The 13223-nt window shown below is 49.3% G+C and overlaps 1 protein-coding gene across 1 annotated transcript; it reads right to left on the reverse strand.

The window, feature by feature from the left end:
- Positions 1–10967: 10967 nt before the first annotated feature.
- Positions 10968–12962, reverse strand: MYOCOS (myocilin opposite strand). The gene is made up of 2 exons (XM_035722198.1): positions 12868–12962; positions 10968–11109 (listed from the first exon to the last, which is right to left on the reverse strand). Exons 1-2 carry the CDS (start codon positions 12960–12962, stop codon positions 10968–10970), a joined length of 237 nt encoding a protein of 78 aa, XP_035578091.1.
- Between the last annotated feature and the right edge of the window lie 261 nt (positions 12963–13223).

The raw sequence follows: 13223 nt of genomic DNA on the forward strand, positions 1-13223 counted from the left end.
GTGGGGTGTGTGTGTGTGGGGGGGGGTGTGTGTGTGTGGGGTGTGTGTGTGTGTGTGTGTGTGTGTGTGTGTGTGTGTGTGTGTGGTGTGTGTGTGACTGAGAGGCCTGCACCCAGTTTTGCGGTGCTGCCCAGGATGACCCCAGGCCAACAGTGGAAGCCACCCCTCTGCACCCCCAACTCCTGGTGCTCTTGGTTCTTCCCAAACCATCTTATCTTTCCCCAACTCACCCTCTCTTCACCCTGGCTGCGTGTTGGTTCTTTCTGGTTGTCCTGGGCTTGAGTTCCATAAACTACAACTCCGGGTGAGTGGACCTGACCCCACTGGTTTTTAGTAACTGGACTTGCTATCTTGAGGTGCCCCCGTCCCTAGCAGAACACTTTGTCTTGCCAATTCAGCTTGGACTCTGTCCCATGAGCATGTTTTCAGTCTGTTCAGGTTTCTCGTCTTCCCGGGGCTCCTCCAGGTGACATCTGTGCTTGAGAGAAGCCAGGGCCCTCGGGCGAGGAGAGAGAGGTGTCCAGGCCTGAGATTCTTCCCACACCTGGTCTCAGTCACCAGTGCAGCCTCCAGCATTTGCTGCTGACACGCTCGTCTCCACATCTGGTTCCGGCTTGGGTGACCTCTGCGTCCTGGAGGCCAGCTCCAGCAGGCTGCTGCTTTTCCCTAGCCTGTTCTGTGTGCCCTCAGGAGCTCGTGTGCCCACAGGAAACTCGGGGTGCTCCGGCCCTCTCTCCTAGATCGGTCTTGGGTCCCTTCCACTCCTCTGCTGGTGTGGGGGCAACTTCCCTTAGAACCTCACCACCTACACAGGGTTCACCTGGAAGCAAGAACAAGTAGCTTCTACCTTCTCATGCCCCAAACCATTTGTGACACAAAGGCCTGATAAGAATTCTCTAGAATCTAAGCTCTCTTTTTCTCTCCTTTTCCCTGGTTTCCCCCAGACTTCATGCAGACTGCAGGGAGGCCACAGTCGAGCCCTTCTCCTGTTTTCTTCTCAAATCTTGTTCACGGGACCAGGGCTCAGTGTTTTGATTTCCAAGAGAACCAGCACTTCAACCTCAAAACCTTGACTTTAAAGACAAATCTCTGTATCATGAGTTCTGGAAAAGTGTACTTCAGAAAGCAAAACTCCAAACATAACGTTTCTTCCTCTCTGAGAGTTATCCTCATAGAGGCTACATGCGCCAAGCGTTAGCCTGAAGAGGCTGAGATGTCTCTCCACAGGTGTATTCATCTGCTCAGGCCACCATAACAAAGGGCATGGATGGGGTGGCTAAAACAACGGAAATTTATTCTCTCGCACTTCTGGAGGCTACAAGTCTGAGATCGAGGTGTCAGCAGGGTTGTGTCTTCTGAGGCCTCCCTTCTTGGCTTGTAGAGGACTGTCTCCTCCCTGAGTCTCCGCCCGGTCCTCCTTCTGTGTGCGTCTGTTCCCTAATTTCCTCTTTTTTAAGAACAGCAGTCAAATTGGATTAGGGCCCACCCCCAGTGACCCAATTTTACTGCAGTTACCTCTTTAAAGGTCCTATCTCCAAAGACGGTCACCTTCTGAGGTACTAGAGGTTAAAACTTCGACATACAAATCTGGGTGGCAGGGACGCCATTCAGTCCGTACCAGCTGGATATCACCTTTGCACCCCACTGAGAGTAGGCTCTGAAAGACTAGAAGCCCCAGAAGTGGGAATGCATGAGCTCATTCACCCTCCTGAGCACCTGTAGCTATCAGGCGTTCGAATGAGAAGTGCAAGGTGAGGAGACAGCTTTGGGTGAGTAGGCAGGCCGTCACAGCTCACAAGCAGGTGAGGCAAATCCTCACACAGACCAGCCCATGGCTCCTTTTCTTTTCCTCTGTCAGCTTCTGCCTCTGGCTTTGGGATGGAAGAGGAGAGTGAACGAAGGAGGGAAGAAGGAAATCTTTCTGCACTTGGCTTCCAGGATATTAAGACTCCCCCTACATCACTGATGGCTCCTTTTGGTTTCTCTAGCTGGTTCCTCTTTTCAGCCTGTGTTAGTCAGGGTTCTCCAGTAAGAGGTGTAGATATAGATATGAAAAGGGATTTAGTAGGAGGAACTGGCTCATGCCAATTGTAGAAGCTGAGAAGCCCCATGATCTGCTTTCTGGAAGCTGGAGACCCAGTAGTCTGGTGGCATAATTCAGTCCGAGTCCAAGGGCTTGAGAACTGGGGGGAGCTTTTGGCATAAACCCCAGTGTAGGGGCAGGGAACACAGATGTCCCTGCTCAAGTAGGCAAGCAGGAGGCAGAGGGGGTGAACTCCTCCTTCCTCCAGCTTTTTTCTCTATTTAGGCCCCACGTGGATTGAACGATGCCCACCCACACTGGGAAAGGCAGTCTACTTTACTGAGTCCTCAGATTGAAAGGCTAATTTCATCCGGAGACACCCTCACATCACACCCACAAAACGGTGTTTCATCCGGGCACCCCTGGGGCCAGTCAATTTGACACACAAAACTCATGATCACATCACCTCAACCTCTTTTGTTTTTAAGATTTTATTTATTTATTTGAGAGAGAGAAAAAAAGAGGGGATGAGCAGGAGGAAGGGCAGAGGGAGAAGCAGACAACCCGCTGAGCAGGGAGCCCGACGTGGGGCTTGATCCCAGGATCCTGAGATCACGACCTGAGCTGAAGGCAGACGCTTAACCAACTGAGCCACCCAGGCATCCCTAGCCTCAACCTCTTAAGGTTAAAGTGCTTCAGGGCTCAACGGTTTCCTCTTTACCGGCTCATTCTTCTGGTCTCACCTAGCATTGTGGCTCTGAATGCTGCATCTATGTTGATAACCCCCAAATTTATACCTCCAGCCCACATCTTACTCCTAAACTCCAGATTCATATATTTATTTGCACACTTGACCTTTCCACTTAAATGTCTCTTAGGCGGGGGCACCTGACTGGCTCTGTTAGTGGAATGTGCAACTCTTGATCTCATGGTTGTGAGTTTGAGCTCCACGTTGGGTGTAGAGATTACTTAAAAATAAAATCTTAAAAAAATGTCTATGAGGCATATCCAATCAGCAAAACTAGAATTTCTGAGTTTCTCTGCCTCATCCCGGTCATACCTGCCAAATCTGCTCTTCTTGGATCTGGTAGAAACTCCATTCCTCTAGTTGCTCAGGCCAAAATTGGAGTCATCCTTCACTCCTTGCTCTCAAACCCCACATCCAATCCATCAGAAACTCTTGTTGGTTCCATCTTCAAGTACATCTGTGCAGAATCTGACCACATTTCTCACCTCGCCAACGGCTCTTTGCTCAGATTCCCGTTGTCTTTTTCCTGGATTGCTACACGGCCTCTGAAGTACTTCTGCTCCTTGCCCCCACAGCCTATTCACCATCGCGGCCAGAATGTCTCCCTTAAAATACAAGCCAGAACGTGCCTCTCTGCTCCAGAAAACCCCACATGGCCTCCCATCTCAAAGTCAGAGTACTTACAAAGTCCCCCACGATGTTTCCCCCACCCCTGTGACTTCGACTTTTACTCATGTCCCTGACTCCTTCTACTCCAGCCGGGCCACATGGGTCTGCTCACCCTCCTCTGAAGGCTCCAGGCACACTCTTGTCTTGAGCCCTTTGTGCTAACTCTTCCCTCTGCCCCAGATGTCCACACACCTAACTTCCTCTTGAGTCTTTACTCAATTGTCACCTTCCTAGGAGGCCGACCCAGACCACTGGGACTATTTAAATTTGCAGGTGACGCGCTGTTTCGTCAGCAACTTCCAACCTTCCTGACCCTGTCTGATTATTTCAGAATTTCCTTTCCATTACATTTATTGTCTCCTGACATACGGTATAATCCACTGATTTTAAATTGTCTATACTTTTCATCACACTTCCCTCTCTGGAATGTTGTGGAAGGTCATTGAGAAGACATGACCGCCAGTTGAGATGTGAGCTGGATGCTGGCAACTGGAGGCTCCTCACCTCCTCCCCTGTCCTTGGATGTGGGTTCCCCTTGCCTTTCCTGCCCCCAGAGGCTGAGAGAGTGATGTGGTGTTAAGAACACCTGCACCATTCACATGACTGAACCCAGTTAAGGGCTCCTTATCAACTTTTAAGATGTGGTGGGTGGGTGTGGGGATTCACTCACCTTGCTGCAGCCCAAGACAAGGCTTGTGTGGAAGTTCCCTCGCTTATTAAGCCTGGGACCTACCAACGGGGAGTGGCTTGTTTCCTCCTTCAGTCTCTCCCTGCCTTTTGAGTGCAGGGGCCAGTTTCAGATCACACCCAGGAAGCTCCCAAGGGACTCATGAGGCAACACCTGGCGAGCCAGCCTGGAGACAGAGGACATGGGGCCCTGGGAATGAGGCATCTGCGGGGGAGATCCCGGGTTGCCACCGGCCTCTGTATGTGTGTGTGTAGTGGGGGTGGTTGCGGGTCCTGGTTTGTCAGATGCTTGTGGACTGCCATGTAAGTACGGGGACACCCCCCAAAACACGGCTGATATAAAGGGCTTATTTGAGAAAGTGAGCATCGCTCCCTGCAGCAAAGCCCAGAAACAAACGGGTGGCGCAGTGGGCTGGCCTCTCCTGTGGGCAGTTCGGAGGGTGACTGATGCCCAACTAGAGGCTGAGCTTGAGTTAGGAAGTTGGAAGAGCTGAGGTTAAAGAAGAGCATGGGAGCGTCTGCTGGCTCACAGATGGTTGAGGGAGCAGGAGAATAAGCTAGAGAGGCCTTAGCAGATCGCTCTGCAAAGCTAACAGCTGGGCACTTGAGACAAAGCCTGGTTAGGACACGAGGAGGTGGGATCTCTGGGAAAGTGATGAGAATGAAGAGGAAACGGACAAAATGCCCCATGCTGTCTGACCCCTAAAACAAAGGAAAATTTTAAACAGCCATTTCCCCCAAGGTCCTAGGAGAAAACTTGCATTCTTTCTCTGCCCCTTGGGGTTGTAAATCTTGTCATGTCTTTAAAATGCACAGCCCCCAGGAAATAACCAAAACATGGCCCAGAGACTGGAGAAAAAAAAAAGGAGGGAGTAGAGGCTTAATAGAATGCAGACTCCCTTGCCCCAAATCTAGCCCACGAGCTCCATAGATCACAAGTGTCAGTGAAGAGCCATGTGAGTGGGTACCTGACTCCTGGTTGGAGTTTTGGAACAAAAGCTGAATGGATACAGAAAGTTATGGAAGGTTTGTGGGAAAGGAATATTCAGAAAGGAATTTTATGTGTCATCAAGTTAAGACGGGAATGGATTTATGCACTTTTTTTTAAAGAAAAGTTTTAATATCCAACAAACACTGGTGAAAAAATAGAATTTGTTTTTCTGTTAAGAGGAATAAGTTTTCTTATATTATTGGTTTTTTTGTAATAAGAAATGGTAAGGTTTTTCTTTACCTTTAATGTCATCTGCCTAGAAAACAGAGATTCTGTCTTGTCTTTTATCAGGTCTTTGATTACTTAAGAAACAGTCTTCTCTATTACAAGAGCTATGTTTTTTTTATAACTATGTAACTTTTTGTATACACAAAATTTCATGGGAAAAACTGTCAAATAAGAAGTGATGCTAAACTCTAAGCTATAGTTGTATGAAATTTCCAAAATCCAGTATGTCCTGGTATAATGATATCAGTATTATTTTAAAATGTACGTCACAGAAATGACCAAATTTCCTTGTTGACTACATGATACTGATTTTTTCCCTTGTCGACTACATGATACTGAACTTTCATCGGATCTTTAACCATGGCCATTTTTAAAGTCTTTTGTCATTTGCAGACAGTTACTATTTTACTCTGATGCTTTGGGGGGGTGGGTAGTATTCCTGTGAAAGTGCTTTATCCTCAAGGAAATTCAATAAAAAGTACTTTGATGGGTTTCTGATAACTAAGATCAATTGGCCTCATGTGGGAGGGAGAAAATAAGCCTTTCAAGGGCTCCCCCAAGACCACCTGCACAGCCTGAGACCGTCCCTGTTGTCCTTCCCCAGAGAAAACTAGGCCCATTACATTGATGATGTAATGCTGACCTGTGAAGGTTGGCCTCTGCCGGGGGACACTCTGCAGGCTTTGCTGGGACATCTGTTTTGTGTTGTTGTTGTTGTTTTGGTAGTCTCCACACCTAACATGGGGCTCAAACTCATGACCCCAAGATCAAGAGTCACATGCTCTAACAACTGAAACTGCCGGCCGTCCCTGCTGGAGCATCTGTGGGGAAGGGGATGGGCAGTGAACCCACAGAAAATCCAAGGCCCAGGCACTGCCATAAGGTTTCGGGAGTTGTCTGGTCAGATAGACTCGGGTTGTCCCACACGCTGTGATCCATGAGGTACACGCTTATCCGATTGCTAAGAATGTGAAAGAGGTGCACATCTTTGTAGGGATTTTGGAGTCTGGAGGACTTTTATTCCCCACCTGGCACAGAGCCTCTGACCCTTACACTGTCTGGGCAAGAAAGGGCACACGTGGACAGGGGTCAGAGCAACAAGCCGCCTTTGAGAAAGCAAAACTATGAGTGAAGCGGATCAAAGCTCTGGGCGTCTCCCAAGCAGGGCTGCCAATGAGTTAGATGTGTCTGGGACTCCAGAAGGTATGGGCTGGGCACTGTGACAGAAAAAACACCCAAGGAGAGAGCACCCCTGGGATATGGTTCTCAGCTCCGAAAGGGGCCAGAAGCCCAACATACCCGAGTAGAGCACCAGCTTCTAGCAGGTGCACACAGCACTCCTCCGGGTAGAGCCTTTCACACAGCACCTGAGGGCTGAGCTCAGAGCCCACGGTCTGGCTAGTGATCACTCATGAGCCCTGGCCGTTAACCTTTTGCACTGATGACCCCGACAGTGGGAAGCCAAGGGATGGATGATCATGAGTACGGCTTTGTGGGGTCAGGATATGCGGCAACACATCTGGGGGCATCTGCAAGAGCTTGAGGCAGTCCTCGCTGTCCTCCATGTCCAGGCTCATGAGGCGCTGACACCCCAGGCAGCTCGGAAGCTGATGTCCTAGCTGGGTAAGAGCCCTAACTACTGCCTCTTCAGTAGATATGGTGGGTTGGGCGCACAGAACAAGTGGCACCGCAGTGCCCAAGGTAGATGGCGGATTGGCAAGAATGCTGGCTTGCCCTTGAAGTACAGTGACACAGTCAATGCAGTAACCGCATGTCCGTGTGTTCTTGACGATGCCCAAGGTAACCACCAAAGAGTCTGGGGCCATCCACCAGAGTTCCCAGCCCATGAGAGACTGGCAAGTTGGTCCTGTTGGCCCATCCTTCTGAGTGAGGGCTTTTAATATGTCTGGGTTTGTGGACCTTGCGTGTGGCCTTGCACCAGCTTGCCCCTGTCGCCACGCAAACCAAGCTGCCAGCATTAGCGGGGAAGAAAAACGACTGTCGATAGATGCCCTCATCAGCGAGACAGCCATCGGGGGCCATGTTTCAAAAATCATGACATGCTAGACTGGGCAATAGAACATGATGTTGAACAGAGGTTCCATCTCCCCTATAACACACAAGCAGCAGGGCTGGTAGAAAGAAAACATGGAATATTAAAGGAGCAGATCAAGTTAGTAACAATGGTGGGGGGGACTAAAGTTCTGTCCCAGTCTTGCACACGCTTGAATGATCAACCATAGGGCCTGTTGCCCAGATGCTAGCCCGGGGAGGCACCCGCCGCTGTAAAGGTACGGAAGTCGTGGGAGACGGCCAGTACCCCAACTCTCACCAGGTGTGACTGCACTGTGTGCTGAGAACACCAAGCCCCATCACGTCCGGGAAAGGAGTTACCTACTGAAATGGGATATCCCGCTGGGATGGATGAGTTACTTGGCACTGCTGGGTGATGGGAAGTACCTGATCTCCACTGGGATCTGTGGTCAAGGCCTGTTGAAATGCACCACTGAGGGCGCCTGGGTGGCTCAGTCGTTAAGCATCTGCCTTCGGCTCAGGTCATGATTCCGGGGTCCTGGGATCGAGTCCCGCATGGGGCTCCTTGCTTAGTGGGGAGCCTGCTTCTCCCTCTGTCTGCCACTCCCCCTGCTTGTGCTCTCTCTCTCTCTGACGGATAAATAAATAAAATCTTAAAAAGAATAAATTGCTAGAAAAAATATGGACTAAAAAAAATTAAAAGTATTGATATCTACTGTGTGAGCCAAGCACTGCTCTAGGGACTTAACATTGAACAAAACCATCAATTCCTGACCCCATGGAATATATTTGTTGGTTTGAAACCACCTAGGGAGCTTCCCAGGTGAAATCTGAAGCCAGCCCACGCATGCAGAAGGCAGGGGAAAAGAAGAGGAAGGCTGGGCACTCCAGGTTGGTAGGTGGCACATTTGCAAGCACAGGGGACTCACACACAGGCTTGTCTTGGGTGGCAGCAGGATGAGTGGATCCTTGTACTACTTGCCACATCTCAAAAGTTTATAGAGAGGCCTTCACCAGGCTCAGGCGTGTCTGCAGTGCAGGTGTTTTCCTTTTTTAAAAATTTTATTGTTATGTTAATCACCATACATTACACCATTAGTTTTTGATGTAGTGTTCCATGATTCATTGTTTGTGCATAACACCCAGTGCTCCATGCAGAACGTGCCCTCCTCAATACCCATCACCAGGCTAACCTAACCCCCCACCCCCTCCCCTCTAGAACCCTCAGTTTGTTTCTCAGAGTCCATCTCTCTCATGGTTCATCTCCCCCTCTGATTTACTCCCCCTCATTCTTCCCCTCCTGCTGTCGTCGTTTTTTTTTGTTTTTTTTTTAACATATAATGTATTATTTGTTTCAGAGGTACAGGTCTGTGATTCAACAGTCTTACCCAATTCACAGCGCTCACCATAGCACATACCCTCCCCAATGTCTATCACCCAACGTGCAGGTGTTTTCAATACCACCTCCCGCGTCAAGGCTACGGGGCGGGGGAGCAGCCTCTGGGAGGGGGAAAGGCAAGCACGAGCCACATTCCAAGCCCAAGGAGAGAGGGGAGGAGCCTCTGACTGCACTGGGTCCAGCTCCCAGGCAACCCGCGGTCACCTCTTGTGGATGAGCTTCCCCAGCCCCCACCCCTCATGACCATTCTTACCGTCTCCCCAGCCCCCCACCCCCATTCCGTGAAGGGCCCTGAGCCGTCAGCAGGGGTTTCACCGCCGCGCGGCCTCCGGCCATTGGAGGCAGGTTCCGCAGCCACAGCTCCCGCACACGCAAGAGAAATCACTGATTCAGACGATGATTCCCAAAAGCAGTGACACGTTTTTCTACAAGAGCCTCTGATCTGAATTGCTGATTTACAAGCTGGAGGTTGGATCATTCAGGGTGTTCCTTTGTGTTACGTGATTTAATAAAGCTGGCACATTAGCAGACTCATCAAATACACACACACAACTTTCTATTTGGATAACGTAGTCATTTCAGTGTTCAGTAAGGACAGGCTTAGTCCGCTAGTATTTAAGACTTGCTGGGTGAACTTATTTTTTTTCTTAAAGATTTTATTTATTTGAGAGAGAAAGAGCACGAACAGGGGGAGTGGCAGAGGGAGAAGTATACTCCCCGTTGAGCAAGGAGCCTGATGCCGGACTCGATCTCAGGACCCCAGGATCATGTGAGTTCAAGCCCCATATTGGGGGGGTGTAGAGATTACTTAAAATCTTAAAAAAAAAGAACTGGAAATAAAATACCACAAGGGTTAGTCTTTCTCACTTTTGCCCTCCTGGATTCTATTCTTAACCGGCTGTTTGACCTTAGGCAAGTCACTTAACTTCTCTGTTCCAGCATTGTCTCATAGAACTTTCTATAATGTTAGTCATGTTCTATATCTGCAACATTCAATATGGTGGCCACTAGCCCAATGAGCTACTAGGTATTTGAAATGTGGCCACCGCAACCGAGGAACTGAATTTTAATTTTAATGAATTTCAATTTAAGTAGCCACATGTGGCTAGTGGCTATCTTACTGAACAGTGTAGGTTTGTTTCATCATCTGATGGAGGGGGAGGTCATGAGTATATGCAGCACCCAGCTAGCAAGGACGGGCACTCCATGTCTGCTCCCCTCACCCCTGCCCCGTGCTGCTGCAAGGAAGCCGACCTCATCAAAGGCAGTCAGGTAGGGGGACCAGAGTACATTTTTAAGGGCAGGTTTGGAGAAAGGACACCCATAAGGACCTTATGAAGTGGATGAAATAAAAGCTAGCACTCAGGATATTTCCCATATGTGGATTTGAATGATCACATTTTTTTAAAGAATTTTATTTTTAAAGATTTTATTTGACAGAGCACGAGCAGGGAGAGCAGGAGAAGAAGACTCCCTGCTGAGCAGTGAGCCTGATGCAGGGCTCGATCCCAGGACCCTAAGATCATGACCTGAGCCGAATGATCACATTTTTGATGCTTTCTAACTGCTCAGAAGAGCCTCAGAAATCCTTAGAAGTGCTTTGGGATGGGTGCAGAGCCTTGCACATGGGATCTGAGCAATAGACTTCTCTCCCACTCTGCACTTGGCCGCTTTTCAGGTCGGGTTTCTTCTGCTACAGAGTTTGAAATTCACTTAGATCTCCTGGAAGCACACCTTGGAAATACTGTCCATGCATGTGAACCACAAACAGCCTGGCACCAGCAGATAGGATGCAGCTCAGTTAAACTAGTGCACAAGCCCATAAAACTGTAGTGTCCCAGGCTGAGTTCTGAAAATCCAAATATTTCATGGTTCTCTGGAGCTCAAATCTTTAAAGTCACAGATTCCTGCACTTTTCACTCATCCAGATTTAATAACATTGAAGCCTCATCTTTTTTTATTCGAATACAATTGACTATGTTCTATAGAATGACACAAATTAAAGATCAAATGTGGACGTATTTCAGAGACTTGACTTGAAAAACCAAAGACTGCTCTAAGTGCATTAGTGAGGCATAAACACCACTCAGCAGTGATCGTGAGAGAAGAAAAATAGGAAAGAACAAAGACATTCCAAGGCAGTCTTCAAAGACACCCCCAACTTCTCTGGCGTGCTGTAAAAGCCTGCTTAGACTCTGTAGTCCTCCACGGGCGAAGGAGGAGGGGCGGGGGGTTCTGCAGGGCCGGCCACGCTAGCAGGGACTTGCTCCAAATCCAGAGTGGAGGGCATCTCCCTGGCTTCATCACTTTTCTTGGTAAATCTCTCTTCTCTGGGAGGAAAGGCACAGTGAATGTTTTTTAAATACACATAGGATTCTTTAAAAAAGAGAAAAGAAAAAAAGAAACCCTCAGATCCCAGCACCTAAAGAGAACCACTCAACATGTTGAAGGACATCCTTCCTGACTCCTCCTCCCAGGCTTACAGACCTATCAGCTGGCAAAAGGGAGATGGACTCTGCTCATGCTTCAATTGTCAGCTCTTCTCAGAGCTCAGCTGTCTCCGTGGGTCCAGCCCTACCAGTCCGCGCCCTGTAATTTCAGCTGAGCGCAAGCGCTCTCTCTCTCTCTCTCAAGATTTCATTTGCATTTCAGCTATTCTCTGGTCAGCCTTTTTTTTTTTTAAATAAATATTTTATTTCCTTATTTGGGGTTTGGAGGGGCAGAGGGCGAAGAGAGGGAGAATCCGAAGCAGACTCCCCGCTGAGCACAGAGCCCAATGCCGGGCTTGATCTCATGACCCTGAGATCATGACCTGAGCCGAAACTAGGAGTCACATGCTCAACCGACTGAGCCATCCAGGCACCCCCTGGCCAGTTCAGCCTTAAGTTCACTTTGCCTCTCCTTTCTGCCTAACTTACCCCTGTGCCCCCCCAACCCTGCAGACTATCCTACCCTTCTCTGGGGTCTACCAGGGTGTTCCCATCCCCCTCAGGACTGGGCTAACCCCGTCTTCAAGAGGAGAGGACTGGCCTGTCAAGCGCTGAAAGAGTCAGGAACCTGGAGCTGGAAACTTCTGACCTGCAGATTCGCAGCCACACCTGACGTTAAGCTTCTCAGCTGAGGAGGCTGAGATAGAAGGGGATTTACCCGGGTCACGTGGCTAGTAAAAGGCAGAACTGGAATCCAGTCTCCGATCTCCTGACACAACTTCACCACTGCATCTCCCAGTCAGAGCTGACCCCTAAGTTTGCTGAAGGGATAGGAGGTGCTGGGGAGGGGGGTTAGGGGAGGCTTCAGAGTTGTGGAATCTCTTCCTTCTTCAGCAGATGCTGCAGCAGAGTGACCACAGCCCCCCAGAGACAAGGCCCACTCTCACGAGATCAACCAGGGGAGTCAAATCTGCCATGTACCCGTGTCCGTGAAAGTTTGCAACATCCCATATCTATGACAAGACATTGTGCCTAAGGTGTTTTATCAATTCGCCAATGTCATACATCCCCCCAGACTCTAAGGTCAAGAAGCATTGTGAGTAATACTGGATGGAGGTCCATATTTCAAGTCAATTTTTATTTTTTGGCCAACTACATCAGTTTTCATAAAGTCATTATTCTTAAATTCATACTGTACCTGACAAAGAACTCAAACGAAAAGTGTCAGCTCTGCCAATTTTTGTTGCTTACTCACACTTGGCATTATTAGAATGATTTCAAGCCAGGTTTCTTGGCAGAAATTTCGTTAGGCTTCCTCTTTTGAGGGTTCCATTCATTGAGACTAGATAACATAACTTAACCAACACAAGAAGTAAATTGCAACATATTGGCATTTGCTGCAAGTGGAGTGAAGAAGCCCGCCACCACCCCCCGCCACCCCCGGCTTCCTCGGGCTTGTAGCTCCCATCCCCCCACAGGAAAGCCTCGGACTTGACCCCTGAGCACCTAACACATAGCAAAGGAGCTGCAGCTAACTGGACATCAGTATCAGTAGAGCTCAGTTTTCATAGAAGTCGGGAGTCCTAATCTTTCCTTTCTTCGCCTTACGCTCCATCCCCCCACCCCGCGCCCCAAGTGAGCCAGAAAGCTCACAAGTACCTGGTGGCCATGGTGACTCTGCGCCTGGTCACCTCGGAAGCCAGGTCTCTGTAGGGCAGGTTATTGCCATTGACCGTGGGGCTCTTCTGAGCCATGGGCTTGCACTCAGAGGACTCAAGGAATTTGGGTTCACGGCAACTATGACTCTAAAATACAAGCACCAGTGAACAGACTGCAGGGGGCAGATGTGGGTCCGGCACAGCATGTCCGCTGCCCCGTTCTCAGTGGGGCCTCCCTAGAGCCCCGGTCCCACCCCACACTCCCCCAGCCCCCACCGGTCAAAAGGCAGATATTTCTTCAAAATCGAGGGCAGTTACCCTGGCCCCCCAGGGTAAAAGCTCAGGGCACGGAGGCCC

Source organism: Zalophus californianus, chromosome 10 (assembly GCF_009762305.2).
Source record: "Zalophus californianus isolate mZalCal1 chromosome 10, mZalCal1.pri.v2, whole genome shotgun sequence".
Lineage (NCBI taxonomy): Eukaryota > Metazoa > Chordata > Mammalia > Carnivora > Otariidae > Zalophus > Zalophus californianus.

Excerpts from the sequence above, each read along its gene's own strand:
- MYOCOS (XM_035722198.1), bottom strand. The coding sequence starts at position 12,962 with ATGGCTCAGAAGAGCCCCACGGTCAATGGCAATAACCTGCCCTACAGA. Across the intron at positions 11,110-12,867 it reads AGAGTCACCATGGCCACCAG|AGAAGAGAGATTTACCAAGA; the intron begins GTACTTGTGAGC and ends CTTTCCTCCCAG.